Source organism: Neofelis nebulosa, chromosome 8 (genome assembly GCF_028018385.1).
Source record: "Neofelis nebulosa isolate mNeoNeb1 chromosome 8, mNeoNeb1.pri, whole genome shotgun sequence".
In the NCBI taxonomy this organism is placed as follows: Eukaryota; Metazoa; Chordata; class Mammalia; order Carnivora; family Felidae; genus Neofelis; species Neofelis nebulosa.
Window position 1 is genome coordinate 37,981,121 of NC_080789.1, and position 20,319 is coordinate 38,001,439.

The following is a 20,319-nucleotide window of genomic DNA, read 5'->3' on the forward strand; positions in this document are numbered from 1 at the left end:
GAACACCAACAAGGAAGCACTGTCCCTCTTCCTTCCTGCCGAGCTGTAGCAACCTTGTTGACTTTCCACAGCCTACTCCAAGTGAAGGCCAGCAAAGAGCTGTGTCCTTTCCTTCCTCCACTACTGGTGTGCATCCTGTGGGATGGCGCCTTGGGAGACAACCCCCCCCCAAAAAAAAGCACCCAATCTAAGGGAGTCTAGAAAGATTCAATGTCATTTGTCTCCTGCCCCCTCCTCCCACAATAGCAGCCAGGCAGTCCCTGTTAACTTGCCCTGCTCTACACAGAGTGCTGTCAATGAGACAGAGTCCCATCCTCCACCCAGGCACGCTGTGTAAGTAGACCATGCAGTATTGAACCCTGGTAAGAACATAGGGAGGGTAAAGCCCTGACTTTTTACCCAGAAGAGCAGCAATGAGGAGCCTTGGAAATCAGAAAGTACAAAGTAAATTATGGAGAGGAAGGAGTTGGAGAAAGGCATACTTTCAATCTGTGTATTTAAAGTAGTCCTGAGCCAACCCCAGATTGGTGCAGGCATGAATCCAACCAGAATCAGCACAGTGAGGATTTAGAGCACTTAACTCGAGTTTCAGATTGGCCTCTGGGAGAGACACAAGTGAGATGGATCAAATAGCACTTTGGAGTCTTTGAAAATTAAATTGACATTAGAACCACAGCCCATAGAAAGTGGGCATGATCTGATTTTAACTAAAATAAATAATCACAAGAACACAAATCCAGATGATTTAAACAGGATCCAAAATCTCATAATGTCATATTCAAAATATCTAGGATAAAATCTAAAGTTACTGGACATAAAAGAAATCGGGAAAACCTAAACATCTCAAGAAAAAAGACCATCAGTCAATAGATGCCAACTCCAAGATGACCCAAATATTAGATTTATCAGACAAAGATTTTAATGCAGCTATTATAATGGCAGCAGGGGGATAAAACTTTCCTGGATTCCTCATTGTTCCTATAAAAAGCCCTAGCCTGTTGAGAATCTTCAAATACCATGAGAATTTGATCTATAGCTATTTGTCGAGTTAATTGCTCTGATCTGACAGGATAATAAGACTTTTTCTAATTTACCTGGGAGGGCAAAATTATTAAAGTCTAGACTAGCTCCCTAGGTTAAACTTACAAAGTGCTAGGGAGACTGGCTCACTAGCTTCCTAGGTATTGACATGTCAAAAAAGATGAGGCCTCAGATCTTGGAAACATTTCTGGTTTGTAAGAGTTGAGATTCACAGGGCTGTCCGGCTCCTGGAGAGATTTTATTTACATATCAAAGAGTGGAGTCTGGATGCAGGCCCTTCAGTTTAGGAGACCTTCTGAGGAGTGAAGAAGCTGCTCCATTCCCCTTTAGAAGCAGAGAAAAATTATCTCCCTTTTCTGTCATCTAGAAGTGTCTGGTGCTTATGTAGGACTAGGGCTAAGACCTCAGGTAAGAGGGCAACGACACACTTACTACCAAGAAATCTGTCTTTGACCTATAACACCCCATTTGCACATTCAGGATAAAATTGACAAAGATGAATATTAAAAACCCAGAAATAGCCATGGCCCAAGAAGTATGGGCAAACCTTCCTGGAATGAATGGAAACAGAAGTTCTCAGTAAAGAAACAAAAGCTATCAAAAAAAAAAAAAAAAGAAAGAAAGAAAGAAAGAAATGACTTAAAAGAAGGGAAAAAAGGCAAATGAGGGGAATGAAGAAAAGGCAAAAAGAAAAACCAATAAACTGATAGGCATAAATATAAACATATGAATAATTAGTTTAAATGTAAGTGGTCCAAAAACACCACCAGTTAAAAGATAGAGATTTTCAGATTGGATAAAAACAAAAGGAAAATCCAACTATATGCTATCTACAAGTCCATAGAAAGCATAGTGATCCGGATGATGGATTTATATGGATCCATAATGATCCATAATGATCCAAATGAAAGGATGGCAAAAGATAGAAGATTGAAACACAAAAGATGGAGTGGCTATGTGATTACCACAGATGACCAACTTCAGAACAAAGAGAATTACTATAGATGTTTGTAAAAAATCAATATATAAAAACATTGCAACCAAGTAAGGTTTATCTAGTAATGCAAGACTGAACATTTGAAAATTAATTAATGTAACTCACATATTAAAAGGCTTAAAAAGAAAAGCCACATGACCATATCAATAGAAGCAGAAAAGGCACTTGGCAAAATTTGGCATTCACTCAAGATTTTTGAAAAATCTCATCAAATTACAGGGGCACCTGGATGGCCCAGTCAGTTAAGCGTCCAACTTCGGCTCAGGCCATGATCTCACAGTTCATGAGTTTGAGCCCTGCACTGGGCTCTGTGCCGACAGCTCTGGAGCCTGCTTCTGATTCTGTATCTCCCTCTCTCTGACCCTCCCCTGCTCACACTCTGTCTCTATCTCTCAAAAATAAATAAACATTAAAAAAAAATTTTTAACTGATCAAATTAGGAATAGAATGAACATCTTAATTTGATAAAGTTTATCTCCAGAAACACTGACAGGAAACATTTTTTTTAATGTTTATTTTATTTATTTTGAGGGGGGTGGAGAGAGAGAGAGAGAGAGAGAGACACGAATGGGAAAGGAGCAGAGATATATGGAGAGAGAGAGAGAATTCCAAGCAGGCTTCATGCTGTCAGTGCAGAGCCCCATGCAGGGCTCAACCTCACAAACCATGAGATCATGACCTGAGCCAAAATCAAGAGGACATTTAATAGACTGAGCCACACAGCGCTCCAGGAAACATTCATAATGGTAAGGTATTGAATTTTTTTACCCTAAGATAAAAACAAGGCAAGGGTGTCTACTCTCACAACTCTTAGTCAATATCATACTGGAAGTTTTAGCCAGCTCAAGAAGGCAAGAAAAAAATGAATAAAAGGCATTCAGACTAAAAAGACAGCAATAAAACTATCCCTACTCACAGACATGATGGATTATCTATGTAGGAAATCTCAAGAAATCTATAAAAAATACCAGCTCAAAGAAGTCAATAGTATTTCTATCCACTAGCAGTGAAAATTTAGAAACCAAAATTTTAAAAAAGATTCTATTTGCAATACCTTAAACATTAAATACTTAGGTATAAAGCTAACAAAATATGCTCAGAATCTGTATACTAAAAAGTATAAAATATTGACGAAACCTATCAAAAGAGACCTAAAGGCATGGAGACATGTATGAAATTCATGGACTGGAAGATTCAGTATAGGTCAGATATCAATTTTTCTCAAAGAATCTATAGATTAAGACCCAATCAAAAGCTTGTTCTAAAATATATATGGAAAAGTAGGGGAACTGGAACATCCAAAACAACTTTGAAAAAGAAGAACAAATGTGGACACCATTCAACTTGAAGGCATTCCATAAAAGCTACAGTGTCAAGACAGAATATTATTGGTAAAGAGATAAACGCAAAGAAAAATGAAAGAGAAGACATGCTCTAAGAATAGATCCATTCAAACACTGTCAGCTGATTTGGACAAAGGTGTAAAGGAAATTTAAAGGAGAAAGGGAGTCTTTGCAAGAACTGATACTTGGAACTACTGACATCCATATTAAAAAAAAGTAATAATCCTCAACTACATCCTGCACCATTCACACACAGACATGAAAACTCAAAATGTAAATGTAAACTGATAGAAAATGTGAAATACTATACTAAGTGTAAAACATGAAACTATAAAATTCTTAGGTCAAAACAAATGAGAAATATTTATGACCTTAGGTTAGGAAAGAAATCTAAGATAAAACACCAAAGTCACGATCTGTCAAAGAAAAAAGTTAGTGAACTTGACTTCATCAATATAAAAAATATTTCCGCTCTGTTAAGAACACTGTTAAGAGAATAAAAAGACTAGCCACAGACTGGAAGACAGTATTTGCATATCATGTATCAGATAAAGGACTCTCAAAACTGAAAAATAAGAAAACAACCTAATTAAAAAAAAAAAGGGGGGGGCAGATGATGTCAACAAGTATTTTACCAAGAAGATATGTGGATGAGAAACAAGCATATCCAAAGATGCCCAATGCCAGTAAGCCATTAGAGAAAAGCAAATTAAAAGCACAATGAGATACCATTTCACATCTGCCATAAAGAATAATGACAACTCCAAGTGTTGATGAAGAAGAAATAGAAACCCTCAAACACTGCTGGTGTGAACGTAAAAGTGCGCAGACACTATAGAAAAACAGTTTGACAGTTTCTTACAAGATTAAACATACACTTACCATATAAACCAGCAAACCACTATAGGTATTTATCCTAGAAAAATGAAAATGAATTTTGCCCAAAAACCTATACATGAATGTATACAACAGAATTATTCAAAATTTTTCCTAACTAGAAATAATCCAAATATCCTTTAGTGAGTGAATAGATGCAGAAACTGGTTAGTACATGCACACACGGAATACCGCACAGCAATATAAAAGGACAAGTTAGTGATATACACAAAACGTGGATGGATCTCAAATGTATTTCCCTAAATGAAATAACCCAGTCTCAAAATGTTACATACAGTGTTATTCCATTTATATGGCATTCTAGAGAAGCAAAAACATAGAAACGAAAAGTCAGTAGTTACCAAGGGTTAGGAATGGGAAGGGTTAGAATACAAAGATAATTTTATGACAGACGTCTTTGGCAGTGTTGACATTTTTCTGTATCCTGTCTGTGGTGATGGTTCCAAGAATCAAACAAGTATAGAAATTCATGGTATTATACAACAATAAAGTGGATTTTACTCTACGTAAATGTAAAAATCAAAAACCAAAAACATTAAAAAAAAATCTTCTGGGGACTCTGTGGCAATGTGTTTACGTTGGAAGAAAATTCTCAGGATTTAAGATTAGAATAAAATGTCTAAATCTCATACCACTTAAAGGCTCTATACAACCTGGTTATCAAGCAAGAGAAAAACAAGAAGATAGAGGCTATCAAGAAGCAAAAATATATAGGCTCTCCTTCTAGTGGGGCGTCTGGGTGGCTCAGTCAGTGAAGTGACCCACTTCAGCTCAGGTCATGATCTCATGGTTCGTGACTTTGAGTCCCGCATTGGGCTGTGTCCTGACAGCTCAGAGCCTGGAGCCTGCTTCAGATTCTGTATCTCCCTTTCTCTCTGCCCCTCCCCTGTTCATGCTCTGTTTCTCTCTCTCTCCCTCTCTCTCTCTCTCTCTCTGTCTTTCTTAAAAATAAACATTAAAAAATTAAATATATATATTTATAGGCTATAGCCTGTATATATATAGGAATTTTAAGGATATATATGTATACATATGTATATATATATATATGTATGTGTGTGTGTATATATATACACATATGTATATGTATATATATAGGCTTTTCTATAAATAACACATATATATCCTTAAAATTCCTCACTACCACCCAGGCAGAGATCAGGGAGTTTGGAGAATATGAAGATTTACACAAGAAGAAATAAGGGAAGAGAAATACTAGAGTAATCTAGCCTCTGCTTCCATTGAAGCGTACAGTAATTTTCCAGGTACAGTGACTTAACCTCAATATTAACTTAAGTTCAGTTCTGTCTCTAAATACTACCTGGAATAGTAAACCAATATTCATCAATACCTCTTCAATAGCACCTGCAGAAATTCTGTGACCTGCAACATTTATCACGTCATCAACTCGAGACATAACATATAGATAGCCTTCTTCATCCATGTAACCAGCATCCATGGTGTCATAGTATCCCTGTAAATAAGAATCAATAATGTCTAATTAGCATGTATTGCTAGGTAAGACAATCATTTAAGCTTGGTATATATAATATGTGATAAAAATGGATTTACTCCATGCATTTGACTTTTTTCATACCTAGACTATGGAATTAAATTCCTTTTGATTTTGGTAACTTACTTCTTTGCTCCTCTAACAGCCAGGAATCAATTTAAGTGTTCTTATATATGGTCAAGTTAAGTGTCTGAACTATAAGTTATAAAGTTTATGAACTCAATTTTTCTAATGAAGAATAGTTCAATATTTCCAATATACTTTTGGTTTGTAAAGTAATTCTGATAGATTTCTTCATTAATTATATTAATTTTTAAAAGCTTTAAAGCTCTCTATGAATAATTAGAAAATACAGCGCTAAGTTTATTAACATGAATTTGGATTGGACTCAAGCTTCCGTGAAATATAATAAGGATGAAGTATAATTTTTAATCAACTCAAAGTAGCAGCACATCTTCACTGACCCAGAAAATCACAACAGAATGATGAATAAAGGGGAATAAGAAGTAGAAAGAAATATTTCTTCTAATGCTTTTCAGTCATCTTGATTCTTACGTAATGAGCACAGACTTTAGGAACAATCCAGATGAGTCACTATTTGGTTTCCTAATCTTTCTGAGATTCAGGACGCTCATCTGTTAAACAGGGTAGTGAACTATACCCTGTAAGGCTTCCATGAAGCATAAATGAGATGGTTTATACCTAGAGGGCGACTCTGGCACATCATAAGCCCTCTGTAATTGTCAGTTCTTATTGCGATTTCTGTTGGAGAGAAAACCTAGAGTACAGTTAAAGAGAATGGACTCTGGAATCAGATTTTATGTTCAATTTTCAGCTCCATCACTTCTAAATGACAGGCAAGTTACTCAACCTTGTTGTACTGTGGCCAAGCCCTTTAATGAGAAGTATGAGGTCAGGGTAACAAGGCGAGTGTAGAGTCACTCCATATAGTTTAACCACAAACTGAGACTTTGAAAGAGCTTTCAGTGTTAAAGGTGATCATGTTAAAACCACATTCACATCTGATTTGCCATTGTTGGGTGTAATTAATCACATCAGAACTCTGATGACTTCACAGTGGCCCATCAGGCAGATAGATTGGGCTGACAGGAGTCAACCCTACTGACAAATCTTCCCTGCCACAGTCCTTTGGGGCATGTTTAATCTTAGCTACTGAGGTCATTTAACTCCATGATCTCCTTCTAAAGGAAGCTATTTTAAATCTTGCCATTTGTCTGGCTGATGAGGTTACCTGTCTTTCACTCACAAATAATAAAGATAAAATGCTAAATACTGAGACTTCGTTTTTTTTTTATGAAATTATGACCATGTATTTATTTATTTTTTCATCTAATGCATAATGAGGAGAACCAAGGATGTCTCAGGGAAAGAAATAGAGATGAAAGGACAGCAGCAGTATGATGGTGGGACCTGATGTGGATTATCAGTAAAGTGCTGTTATAAACACAAAACACATCACGGTGATATGGAGAAACAGGTAAAAAATGACAAAACAGAAAGTAGGAGAACACTTTTTGTTATCCAGGGTACTGGAGGTTGTGCTGGGAGAACACCGTCTCTAGCATGTGTCCATATTTTAAAAATGAGAGTTTAAAATAAAAAGCTAAGAGAGAAGATTCAGGAACAAAATGTCAAAAATAGGCAAGGGATAGAAAAATACAACTTGTGGGCCATCTGAATGAACTTTGCTCACATAACCAGCTTAGGGGGTGAAGGGGGCCTAGTGACAGTGTACAATTCTCATCCGGTGCTTTCATTCTGCAGAGGGATCCAACGTAGGAAAGAATAGATGGCCCCAAAGTTTTTAACTTGACAGAAACTTTCCTCATAATGAGGGCTGCTAAATTTCAGGAAAATGTGCTAAGAGAAACTGAAAATTTTCTATGTCCACAGACTGAGAAAAATAAATATAAAAATGACTCATTTAGGTAATTCTACTTTGGACACTCTTATTTTTGAGATCTAGAACTTGGTCCAGATAAACGTTAAGAGTTGTAGTATTATCTATGATTCCAGAACAAAGCTGCTCAATTTAATAGGCAAGAACTATAAAGAAGTACTTTGGAAGGTTGTTGTTTTTTTGTTTTTTTTTTAAAGTATAATAAAGTTCTTACAGGAAATTTTTCAAAGTATAAATGCTTGAATGCTTCCTGATTCTTCCAGAGTCCTGAAAAAGCCCCAGGTGGTAATGGCAACCTTATATAAAAACAGAGCAGTTAGAATTATGATCAAAATGGTAATAAAGAAAGATTGATTTGAATAGTTTTCTAGTGTGATGGATAATTGCAAGTCAAATCCCACATTGAATACAACCCCTAAATCTGCTGGATCGATCATGTCTAATAAGGGCTGAAGTAGTTTGATCATGACATAGCAGCATCATTGAGGGATGACTGTAGTTTCTGCAAAGGGCACAAAAGGCACGTGCAGTTGGCATTCAAAGACATATTAGCAGCAATCACTGTTTCAATAAGAAGCGTAACATCTGCAAAAAGGAATAAAAAATGTATCACTGAATGACTTTTTACGACAAATATGCTTCCACCATAAGCAAATAAATTCTTTTTTCTTTTCTTTTCTTTTCTTTTCTTTTCTTTTCTTTTCTTTTCTTTTCTTTTCTTTTCTTTTCTTTTCTTTTCTTTTCTTTCTTTCTTTCTTTCTTTCTTTCTTTCTTTCTTTCTTTCTTTCTTTCTTTCTTTCTTTCTCTTTCTTTCTTTTTTTTAAGTATCAAGGTCCCAACTGCCACCCCTGCATGTCTCTGTGAAGAAATGCTCCAATTAAACATTCCAGGAACAATCTTATCTTCACAGTCAAGCTGCCTCCCCTCCCGGCTCAGGGAATTCCCTCTCAGTACGCCCTCTATTCTTCCTTTTCACAACCATCCCAACCTCTGTGATTTCTCATCCTATGAACACATGGAGATACCTGAGAATATAAAATATAAGGTTGGATACACTTCTTCTTTCCGACCAATTTGCTCTTGTATTTCCTGCTTTCCTCCAAAGTACCAAACAGATGTTTTACGCATGGCAAGGCTTAATCTGTAGCTATCTTTCCTTTTTTTAAAAAAAATTTTAAAATGTTTTATTTGTTTTTGAAAGAGAGACAGAGCGTGAGTTGGGGAGGAGCAGAGAGAGAGGGAGACACAGAATCCAACGCAGGCTCCAGGCTCTGAGCTGTCAGCAGAGCCCAATGCGGGGCTCGAACTCACGAACAGCGAGATCGTGACCCGAGCTGAAGTTGGACACTTAACCAACTGAGCCACCCAGGCACCCCTGTCTATCTTTCTGACAGGTAAATGTTAGATTGGTTCCCTGTAAGAAGTGCCACCTGACAAAAATACCCACTCAAATTGTTTTCTGGATACAGAAAGAAATCTTTTAGATGCTTTAAAGTCTAGAGATTTAGATACCGTAAAACTTAAAGGATTTTGAAAAACCTTCCCCGTCCATACTCATACAATAAAATACATAGTGAAGCAGGGACCGTACAGTACGGCTGCTGAGAAAACTGAAAACAAAGTAGACGTGGCTGCTGCCCAGGTGAGGCAACGTCACACACACCCCCCTCCCCCCACCCCAGTATTAGGCCTCTGAGGTGCTGAACTGTATTCTCACATTCGGTCAGACGGAAAGTGCTGTTACAGGTGGCATCAGGAGCCCAGCTGCGATCGCCCAGCCCCACTCTCTCCAGCCTCCAGGCAGGTCCTCCCTTGCGAGGGCTTCATTTGGTGACATTTTAAGATGGACGAGAAATGCAACATCTGCATTTCTGGACCTCATATCATGACATAAAAGTGCATGTGAAAGCATTCTGTAATCCGTAAAGAAAACTACAGAGATTCTGCTGTTGTTACTACTGCTGTTCATCACTAAGTCTGCGGGCAGGAGGCAGGCTGAAGCAGAGGATCCCTTCAGGTCCTTTGAACGGACTTTACTATGTCAATCCTAAATCACTATGTATATAATTTCACTTCATCGGTGTGTTTTTATTATTAATATTTTACAGACCAGTGTATATCATTGATTAGTAAACAGGGACAGAAAATATGGATAGAGAAGCCACCAAAACACATTCAACTTAGCATCATTTTCAAGATGTCGAGAAGGAAGAGGTGAAGAGGACACCAAGAAGTGATGGTAGATGGTGAATCAAAAGCCAAAACAGGCCAGAAGAGATAACCTTAGTCAGTGAAGCCGACTATACATAAAATAAGCAACGCTAACAATAACCCTGCTGGAGATAGATTCTGCTTACATATTAAATAAATCATTTTCAATTGTTTCTCCCCAAATATATCATGATATATAATCCTGTATGTTTTTCATGGTGATATTTTTAAACAATATTCTAAGAAAAATAAAAGATAACTGCCATAATAAATGCCAGCTGACACTAGGCTGTTTGGCAGACATCAGAGAGTGGTGGGGTCTGAGGCAAATTAGAATGCACATGCCAGGTGTAATGGGAGCAGCTGTTTCCTAACTCCATCTGGCATACAGAAATGCCCGTCCAAATCCTGAGTCTCTTAATATTGCCCATACTAAAAACTATGCATATAGAAGGACATATTGTTAAACAGGCTTCTCTTTCACTTTGTCTACCCCTGGTATTAACAATACATAACAGATACGTTATATTCTGATAATTAATTAAAGCTTAGAGGATTAAAGTCTAGGTAGTCATCCTCCGGGGGTGAGGGGCAGGAAACTTTAAGGACCTGGGCTTTTTCAGCTATCGCACAAAATTTTAAATACCTGCTTAAATTTTGCGAAGAACAGGGAGTGTAGGGATTTTTATACCATTTCTCATTCCTGTGTGAAAGGTCTGCATAAGTTTGGGTATACCCATAGACCTTGAGAATTAAGAATAACATACCAAAGATAAGATCCAGGGACAGAGCATGAAACAGGAAGGAGAAATTCAAGGCCAAATGCTATTGTTCTTTAAGGACCAAAAAAAAAAAACAAAAACAAAAAAACAAAAAAAAAAACAAAAACAAAAACCATTGAACAAAAATAAAATAAAACAGAGATGTATGAGAACTAGGAAAAAATAGTAACTTAGGAGCCATTAAAATAGAGTTTTAATAATGACTGAGTGTTCAACAAGGTCAAATGAAAGCACGGATTTTGTCTGAGGGTGGATTCAAGAGAGGTTAAGGAACTTAGTGATTAAGATATTCTGAGTATTCTTAGGATTGCCATTTCAGTGGTGTGGAGTGGCCAACAAGGGGTGTGACTAAAAACTAAACAGGAAGTTAAGTGGAGGCCGCAAGTTTAGACTATATTTTTTTTAAAAGTTTGTGGGTGATGGGCAGGAGAGATATGTCATTGTTTAAGGCAGAGAGGCAGGCTGATTTAAGATGGGGAAGATTTGAGTAGAAGTAGCCAGTGGAGAGAGGATGAAGATATGAAAGAGAAGAAAATGCCAGAGAACTTATGTTTCATTCATTCATTCATTCACTCATGTATTTATTTTCTTCATTCAATCAATATTTGTTCGATTCCGGTATTCCTCAATCATTGTATTAGACATTAATGATACAAAGATATAAGAACTCTGGTCTCAGACATATGAAAATCCTGGCGTGTTGTGTACTACAAGAAATGTATTTTTACAAAACAGACAGGGAGAAAGCCTGTCATGAATGATATCTATTCAGTCACGTTAATGAAATAACAACGTAAAGATGTTTGTCAGGCAAGTTTTACAGCAGGTCATTAAACTCTCTACTGGCAGGAGCTCTTGGAAGGGAAGGTTTTATCCCTAAAACTAAGTCACGCCTAATAAGCCAAGGTGTGGATCTACTGGAAATAGCATATTTGCCTCCTGATCATTTTTGAGATGTCCCCAGAAAACTACTTCATTATCTCCAAATCTAACTGAGGAACAGGCTGGAAAGCATATATGAGATTCAAATTGTTAATTAATGGGATAAAATGAGGGAATGCTATCTGTTCTTCACTAATAAAGTCTCATGTTGTTATTTCAATATTAGAGAAGAACTCTGTAAAAGGAACCTTGAAAGATGCCATATAATAGTCCTAAGGAAAAGCAGGAAGAGAGGTTTCCAGAATTAGGAATATCTGTGATTATCTATAGGTATATAAAATATATGTGAAATAAAACATGTGAGAAGAGAAGCAATGAGCTTCAGACAGAAGTTAGGTATGTATGAGCTAGAGCAGATTTTTTTTTTGGTGGGGGGGCAGAATTCTAAATTAACACTTTTCTTGTTGATATCCAAATGATTATTCTATACTAAATGTAGGTCTTCTTTCTGGAACAGTGGGTGCACTGGGGCTTTTCTTCTGAAGTTATCTTATAGAAAAAGAACTTTTTTCTGTAGTTACAATAACATAAAGATACACTGGACTGGCAGAAGAAACAGGAAGATATTAAAATCCCAAGGCATCTGCTGGTTAGCATCTGTACTCCTCCTTCAAATCCAAGGTAAAATGCTACCACCCTGTGATACCTTTCCCAACTCTTTCAAGCAGAGTGAAAAGGGTTTTGTTGCAACCTGTCTAATTGTGAATCAAGAGTTACCCCTAAAGAATGTCTTTCCAAAGAGACCATTCTTAAGGGGAAAGAGAAATAACTGAAGTGATCCCACTGGGGGGTGGGTGGAGGGGACACATGATGGGGAAGCATGGGGATGCTGAAAAATCCTTAAATAGCTAAGAAAGGAAGGGAATGCCCCTCATTGTAGAAGGTGACACATTCCTGACCACTCTGAAATATCAAACTCCTTTTATGCCTCCATTCCCAGATACAGGCTGGTCTGTATTTACTGCTCCATCAAAAGTCTCCATGGTAACAGAAGTAAATTGAAGATACAACTCCAGTTTCCTGGAGAATTCTGGGGTTAGATCCCAACTTTGCACCCGAATATTTCCGATAGAGTCTTTAGGCTTTACTTGAGATTTTCATGTGAGGCTATTTTTTGTCTTCCCACAAAGAGACTGATTAGGCCGTAATTTCTTTCTCTTTGGACAGACAAAAGACTAGGTTTGAATGTGAGCTCCAGCTGTGTAACTACTAATGATGTTTAGATACCCATGTCTAAAATGAGGACGACATTGGCTCACTGTCTACCTCACAGTGATGTTGTAAGGCTAATAAAACATCTTGCTAAAATCTGTGTATGACCTTTAGAAAAGGAACATGATTACAATTATGCAACAAACTTGTACTCAAAGGCTACACTGATGAAAAGAAAGCTGTCTGACCCTTTCCCAAGACAGCAGCAGAGTGACTGAATCATTCCTGCAAAGCTATAAAGATGTGAATAAACAGCATTAGGGGACCGGAGTTCAATATCTCGTGGCTGAGATATTTATCGCCAGGCACCCGAGTAGAAGCCACTTGGACAATGCTATCCGGCTCCCTCATACCCCACCACTGGCTGTGGGGCAATGTTCCCAGGCTTGGCTGGGGGCACACAGCAGGGAGACAGGCCCCACTTCTGGTAGCAACCACTGGATCTGGTCCAAGAAATGCAGGCCCATAAAAGAGGACTTCTGTTTTCTTTTTTAGAAAACTGAATACTGTGGAAACAATTTATTAGTTAGTGCAAGTTGGTTATGATCAACTCTTGCTTACTCATTACAGTAGCCAGAGACCTATGGCTTTAATAACAGTGAGCACTGTGGTACCGAGGAAGGCAATTGCAATGAAAATTTTCTTTCATGCCCTGCTCTGGGTGCTTGGACATTACTGACTCAGTTTTATTTCTGCACTTTAGAGCTTTGGACACAATTGCAGGAACACTTCCCCAAATGTGTGAACATCCTGTATTCATAGCAATTCAGATGCCATAACTTTCCCGCTAAATTAATTGCCTGGCGTAGCTTTCAAAATCAAAGGAATTCTCTAACATCCAGGCAGACATGTAGTTTTCTCTTCTACTAGAAAGGAAAAAAATCCTAGGAATGCAAGAAATCTACAAAAGCCTTGGATTCATGTTTATTACATCCTAGAGTCTGCAGTAGTTTAGGAATCACTTAAAATATCTACCTTCCAGTTATAGGATCCCCAGGAGAGCAAAACAGCAGTTTCTAAAAAGCGTTAACAAAGAAAATGGAAAAAACGAAGTGGAACAAGAGCTTTCTTTTTAACATTTCCACATACCATGATTTCTCATTTTAGGGTGAATCATCTTAATATGATAAAATGAATCATTACATTTAATATATTGAAAAGGGTAAAAATATGATTATAGCTTCAGATTTTAAAGAAACTGTCAGAGAAAGATAGTTTCCAATGTTATTTATACTGTTCATAACACAGTTTATAGCGAAACAAGAAGCTATAGCAGTACTTACAAAAGCAAACAAATTTGGGACTAAAACAATGAGTCATTTTCTTTATTGACTTACTTTAACATAGTTTGAGCCCCATACATTGCAAATATTCTATGCAGATTTTCCTTGCATTCTTGGTTATACTACTATAAGTATAATTAGTGAACATAAATAACATTAGGGAATACTGCTCTTTCAAACTGCTCCCACTCCATTATTATACAAAGTAATAAAGAAAAGCATGGGCATGAATAATTGAGAGTGGACATCTATCTCTGGCCAGGATCACTCCCAGTGCTGGCTTTGGATGCCAGCTCAGTTTTAAGTTCCTCATAGACCCTAATTATTCTTATTGCTGGTGGCCTCACCCCATATCTATGCACAAATAATAAAACATAGCAATACACCATAGAAACTAGAACTTTTTCTGGAAGAAAAGTAATAATTTTGCTTTTAAAATTATTTGGCAAGAAGCCACACATTTAGTTTACGATTGGCTACTATTTGTCAGCAGTCACTGTACATATTCGGAAATTATGCCAAGTAAGAAAATAAGACCTAAAACTTGTTTGCAAATGAAATGAAAACTTTATGAAGGCTAAATTGACAATGAAGTTGTTAGGATGTTAAATTTCAAAGATATTTAATGAAATACGTATTAATTTTGTTCCGTTTTTCAAATTTGAGGGTCAAAACATTTTGTTTTTCAATTTAGAATCTCAGGGGAGCCTGGGTGGCTCAGTCGGTTGAGTCCAACTTCGGCTCAGGTCATGATCTCATGGTTTGTGAGTTCGAGCCCTGTATTGGGCTCTGTGCTGACAACTCAGAGCAATGGAGCCTGCTTCGGAATCTGTGTCTCCCTCTCTCTCTGTCTCACCCCTGCTCACGTTCTGTCTCTGTCTCTCTCAAAAAAAAATAAACATTAAAATAAATAAATAAAATAAAATAAAATTTAGAATCTCAGATATTAAATAAATAAATAAATAAATAAATAAATAAATAAATAAAATTTAGAATCTCAGATATTTTGTGGACCCTTCTCACCATGTATAATCCCTTTTACATGCCACCTTGTTTTTCGGGGGGCCCATGTAGCTAATCTCTGGAAAGAAGCCTGCTTTCACATCACAGACCTTTTAGAATGTGATCAACACAGAAAGAATTTTATCTCCCAATTACACACTCCTTTTTAAAACCAAAATAATTTTCATTAAGTCAAAAAGCTATGTTTTTTTCTCTCCCTTAATTCAACTAAACATATATTTATTATGAGCTCTTAAAAAGCATTCATTGGCTATTTCACATTCTGGATGAATAATTTATCCCCTCAAGGCACATAGAACAGCTATAGACAGACACAAACAAGTCTTATGGATAGATGTTAAACATGAAAACATTCTATGCATACTGCGGGCAGCCAGTCAGATGCACGAATAATTTTGAGGTTGGTGGGTTAGGATAGAATGGCCTCTAGAGATGTAGGTTTCAAAAGGAAATCCTTGCTCTCACAGATAAAAATAAGTTCCTAAAATTACATTACAAGAACTATTCTTTAAGAAAAAAGGGATTTTGGTGGCAACTTTTTTCCTATTTTTTCTACTTTAACCTTTTGAATACAATAATATATATATAATATTTTCAAACATCTAGTTTCACCATTAATGTATGGGAGGGATCAAAGTCCACTGCATGTCATAACATAGTGTATCTCCAAATAGTTCACATAGAAATTTCAGAATCCACATGAGCATAATAAAATTCCCTGTTTAGGAATGCAGAGGGAAGAAAATAATTCTGAATTGGTGACAATTTAAACCATAGAATGACTTAAGGCAATTGTGTTAATTTTAAGTACTTGAAGTAATACTCATGGCTTCAAGAACAAATACAGTTTATGTGGGTTATTGCTACGTTTTATTATTTTTGAATGGAAGTAGGGCAAAGCCACCAATACTGAGAATGACAGAACACAGATGGGTGTATAACTGCTGGCATCAAATGGTACCTCTAGGATCTTACAGGAAGAGTTGCTTTATGAAATAGATGACTCACATAGAGTCAGGCAGTTATATAAAATGTATGCCGCTAGAGTGCTCTCAAAGGCTCTCAAAAACCATGTGCTTCCATAAGTAAGCTAAACATCCACCCACGATCTTGTTCAGATTATTAGTTCCTTGGAACGCCGTCCTCCCATCCCTACCATTTCCCCCCCAAGAGGTCAGATTTCAACCAGAGATTTCAAGCAGATATTCAACCAGAACATGGATTCTGGCTCAGAAAAATTATGACTATAAACGGCATATTCAGTATTTTATTTTTCCATCTTGCCAACAAGATTTATTAAAATTTAAACTTGAAAAGAGTAATATAACATTTACTCATGTTTACTGATAACATGAGAACCTGAGAAGTGTATCATCAAGTATATCTCCTCTGTTAGCTTTCTATAAGGCCAAAGTATCTCGACCTGAAGAAATAAATTCTTTTTAAAGTTACTGTTTTTCATTTAATTTTCACAGAATTGTAATTTTTTTTAACCTGAGGGGGAAAAAAATTGTTTTCTCTAGCTCCATCCATGTCATTGCAAATGCCAAGATCTCATACTGTATCACTGTTGAGTAATACCCCATTGTATAAATATACCATATCTTCCTTTTTTTTTTTTTCTCTCAGATCTAGGATTTAGGTTCAGATTAGGGAACGGGTGAGAGTATGTGTTTGGTATCCTGCAATTCAGAGACCTCACCTGAGACAATTTCATATCAATCTGAGGATGTCAAGTCATAAGAATTCTTCTAAATAAATGAGAAAACAAATCCTTTTCAAGGCTTGACATAGAACGTTCTTTATTTAAAACAGCTCCTGCCGGGGCGCCTGGGTGGCTCAGTCGGTTAAGCGTCCGACTTCAGCTCAGGTCACGATCTCACGGTCTGTGAGTCCGTGAGTTCAAGCCCCACGTCGGGCTCTGGGCTGATGGCTCAGAGCCTGGAACCTGCTTCCGATTCTGTCTCTCCCTCTCTCTCTGCCCCTCCCCTGTTCATGCTCTGTCTCTCTCTGTCTCAAAAATAAAAATAAAACGTTAAAAAAAAAAATTAAAAAAAAAAAAAAAAACAGCTCCTGCCAAATTCTACTACTTAAACCATATGAGTAAAGAGGCCAGTATCATGCTAATCGGAGGCACTCCAGCAACCTATATCAATTATTACAATGTCACATCTTGTGTGTCCCTCAACTTAATCTACTTGCATTTCAGCTTCTACTATCATAACGATCTTAAAGTATGGATTTAATCAAAGCAATTTTTAATATTTTCACTTCAAATTTTGACATGTTTTGCTTACCAAATGAACAAGGATGAAAACTGTTAGCAAGGAATTGTGGTACTTGCTAAATCATGGATTTTATATTAGGCTGGTATTTGACCTAGTAATTATACTTTTAGAAATCTATTCAATTCTATAGTAATTATCAGAAAAGAAGAAAAGACAACACAGGGGCACCTGGGTGGCTCAGTTGGTTAAGCATCTGACTTCGGCCCAGGTCATGATCTCACGGTCCGTGAGTTCGAGCCCCGCATCGGGCTCTGTACTGACAGCTCAGAGCCTGGAGCTTGCTTCAGATTCTGTGTCTCCCTCTCTCTCTCTGCTTCTCCCCTGCTCATGTCTCTCTCTGTCTCTCTCTCAAAAACAAATTAAAAAAAAAAAAAGAAAGAAAGAAAAGACAACACAAAAAAGATGTTCAATATAGCATTATTTATAATCATAAATTTTCAAAAAAGACTAAAAGGTCTAGAATGGGGATAAACATTTTTGAGAGGCAGAGTTGAAGTTCAAAATGCTCGTGAGACAGGGTAAAGGAAAAACAGCAGCACAGAAGAATAAGCTGAATTGTTTCAACACTCTAAAATGCTGGCCAGGGGCGCCTGGGTGGCGCAGTCGGTTAAGCGTCCGACTTCAGCCAGGTCACGATCTCGCGGTCCGTGAGTTCGAGCCCCGCGTCAGGCTCTGGGCTGATGGCTCGGAGCCTGGAGCCTGTTTCCGATTCTGTGTCTCCCTCTCTCTCTGCCCCTCCCCCGTTCATGCTCTGTCTCTCACTGTCCCAAAAATAAATAAAAATGTTGAAAAAAATAAAAAAATAAAAATAAAATAAAATAAAATGCTGGCCAAAAAGTAAAAAGTCAGATCTATTATAAAATTAATGCCGTACTGCTAAAGTGTGGGAGTATAGAAACTTTATTTACTTCTTTATATATTTGGTATTTAAGTTAAATTCACTACCTACACATTACTTGTATAATCAAAAATTATTTAAAATGCAGGATTTATCTTTTTAAAAATTGTATCTAAATTTGTTCTACCTTATGGGGCTTCCGTGCTTCAACCATAAGAGTTGACACTGTGTATTCTCACACAATGCACAAGCTTACTTTGCAACCCCCTCTTTAGTACTGTCACGGCAACCACTCCATTTTTAAGTTTATTTATTTATTTTTGAGAGAGAGCAGGGGAGGGGCAGAGAGAGGAAGACAGAGAGAATCCCAAGAAGGCTCTTCACTGTCAGGACACAGCCTGACACGGGGTTCGAACTCACAGAGGGCGAGATCATGACGTGAGCTGAAACCAAGAATCGGATGCTTAACCAACTGAGCCACCCAGGTGTCCCTCCATTTTTCCCTTAATATTATATACTAATAATTGCTCTTTTAAATAGTAGCATTGCAAATTTTTCTTACTTTACCACAATATTTCCTAAACATCGAGCCTTCAGTTTTTGCATGTTGTCATCCAAAATCATAACTGCAAAGTAAAATATAAACAAATATAAATTTGAATAAAAATGCATAACCTTAAAGCTTAAACCTTTCCATATTTTCAATATCCAGCCCCCAAAGCTGTGCCTTTAAAGGTATCTTTTAAGTCGTATGAGACCATGAACATATATCACTATGCTAACATCTTACAAAAAATTAAGAGCATATGCTTTGATTCCTAATAAGATTATGAATTTTCCTTCAGAACCTCCGTTAAATAAAGACATCGTATTTCAAGCATGCTGTTAATTTCATAATCTATGTTTATATCCACTTTAACATACCCTTCTATTCTATCAAAAATATTAAAAATATATCCAGTTTTTCAAAACTTAAAGGAAACAAATCAAGTTCTTAAATACACCAAAAAAAAATATCTCAAGTAATAAAAATAAACTATTTAAAAGCCTGGAAAACCCCTTTTTTTTCCTAATTTGAGGCTGAATATCCACTTATGAGCCTTAAAGCTCCATTTAACTTTCCCAAATATTATCCCAATGCTTTCTGTGCTAAGCTGTTACAATCCTGAAATATTTTAGGAGGCCGAAGCCTGTATCCCCATTCAGCAACCGCTAGTGCAAACTGGAAATGAGGATATATCATCTTTTAAGCTCTAATTTATCCTGTATGCGGCCTCATCCATCCAGGTTATTCTACTGAGTGAAGCTATGAGAAAAGAAGGACATTGTCCCCAGGAAAAAATTAATCATCCCTTCTTTGTGTTCCCAGAGCACTTTAAAATTCTATTTTGACAATTAGTAGTGGTGTAAATATCCCTTTCATAAGATGGTGAGATCATTAAGGGTGGAGGTCATGCCTAACTGTCCCCAAATCCCAGCACAGTGGTCAATTTACTCTGGGTCAATTTACTCAATTTACCCAATGAGTAAATTGGGTAACTGTCCCCAAATCCCAGCACAGTGGTCAATTCACTCAATTTACCCTGAACAAGTATTACCCCTTCAATTTCTCTATATAAAAAGTGGGAGTAATTCTTTTCTCATAGTTTGTTACCAGAATTACTTGAAAAAAAAAAAAGTGACAAGCTTGTGGAAGGTACTCAATGAATGTGGAATTGTTACATTACATTGAATATTTTTCACATAAAAAATGGTTTTCTTTCTTTTCCCAAGTGGATACAACTTATGCTTTGAATCTCTGACTAACCACAAAACACAAAAGTCATGAGTCATAACGTCACTATTTCTTTGGTTATAAATACTTTAGTTCTAACGTTTAACCTATGCTGCCTGTAAGCCATTGGCTTACAGACAACAAGAAACTTCTATACTGAAATTTCATGAGGCATCAAAGCTCAACTCATTCTTATAGCTGGATATAAAAATGGCACTGAAATTCTGAAAGGGAAATGTATTTAACATCTCCCA

General features: G+C 36.9%; 1 protein-coding gene across 1 annotated transcript in view; it reads right to left on the bottom strand.

Moving 5' to 3' along the window:
- The window catches only part of ACSS3 (acyl-CoA synthetase short chain family member 3), a 156,800-nt gene that overhangs the window by 9,755 nt on the left and 126,726 nt on the right, over nt 1-20,319 (bottom strand). Inside the window, exons 11-13 of the mRNA XM_058741919.1 lie at nt 18,854-18,917; nt 7,927-8,008; nt 5,630-5,752 (exon numbers count right to left, since the gene is read on the bottom strand). Of these exons, the coding sequence (XP_058597902.1) occupies nt 5,630-5,752; nt 7,927-8,008; nt 18,854-18,917 (269 nt within the window). The remainder of the gene's footprint in view (nt 1-5,629; nt 5,753-7,926; nt 8,009-18,853; nt 18,918-20,319) is intronic.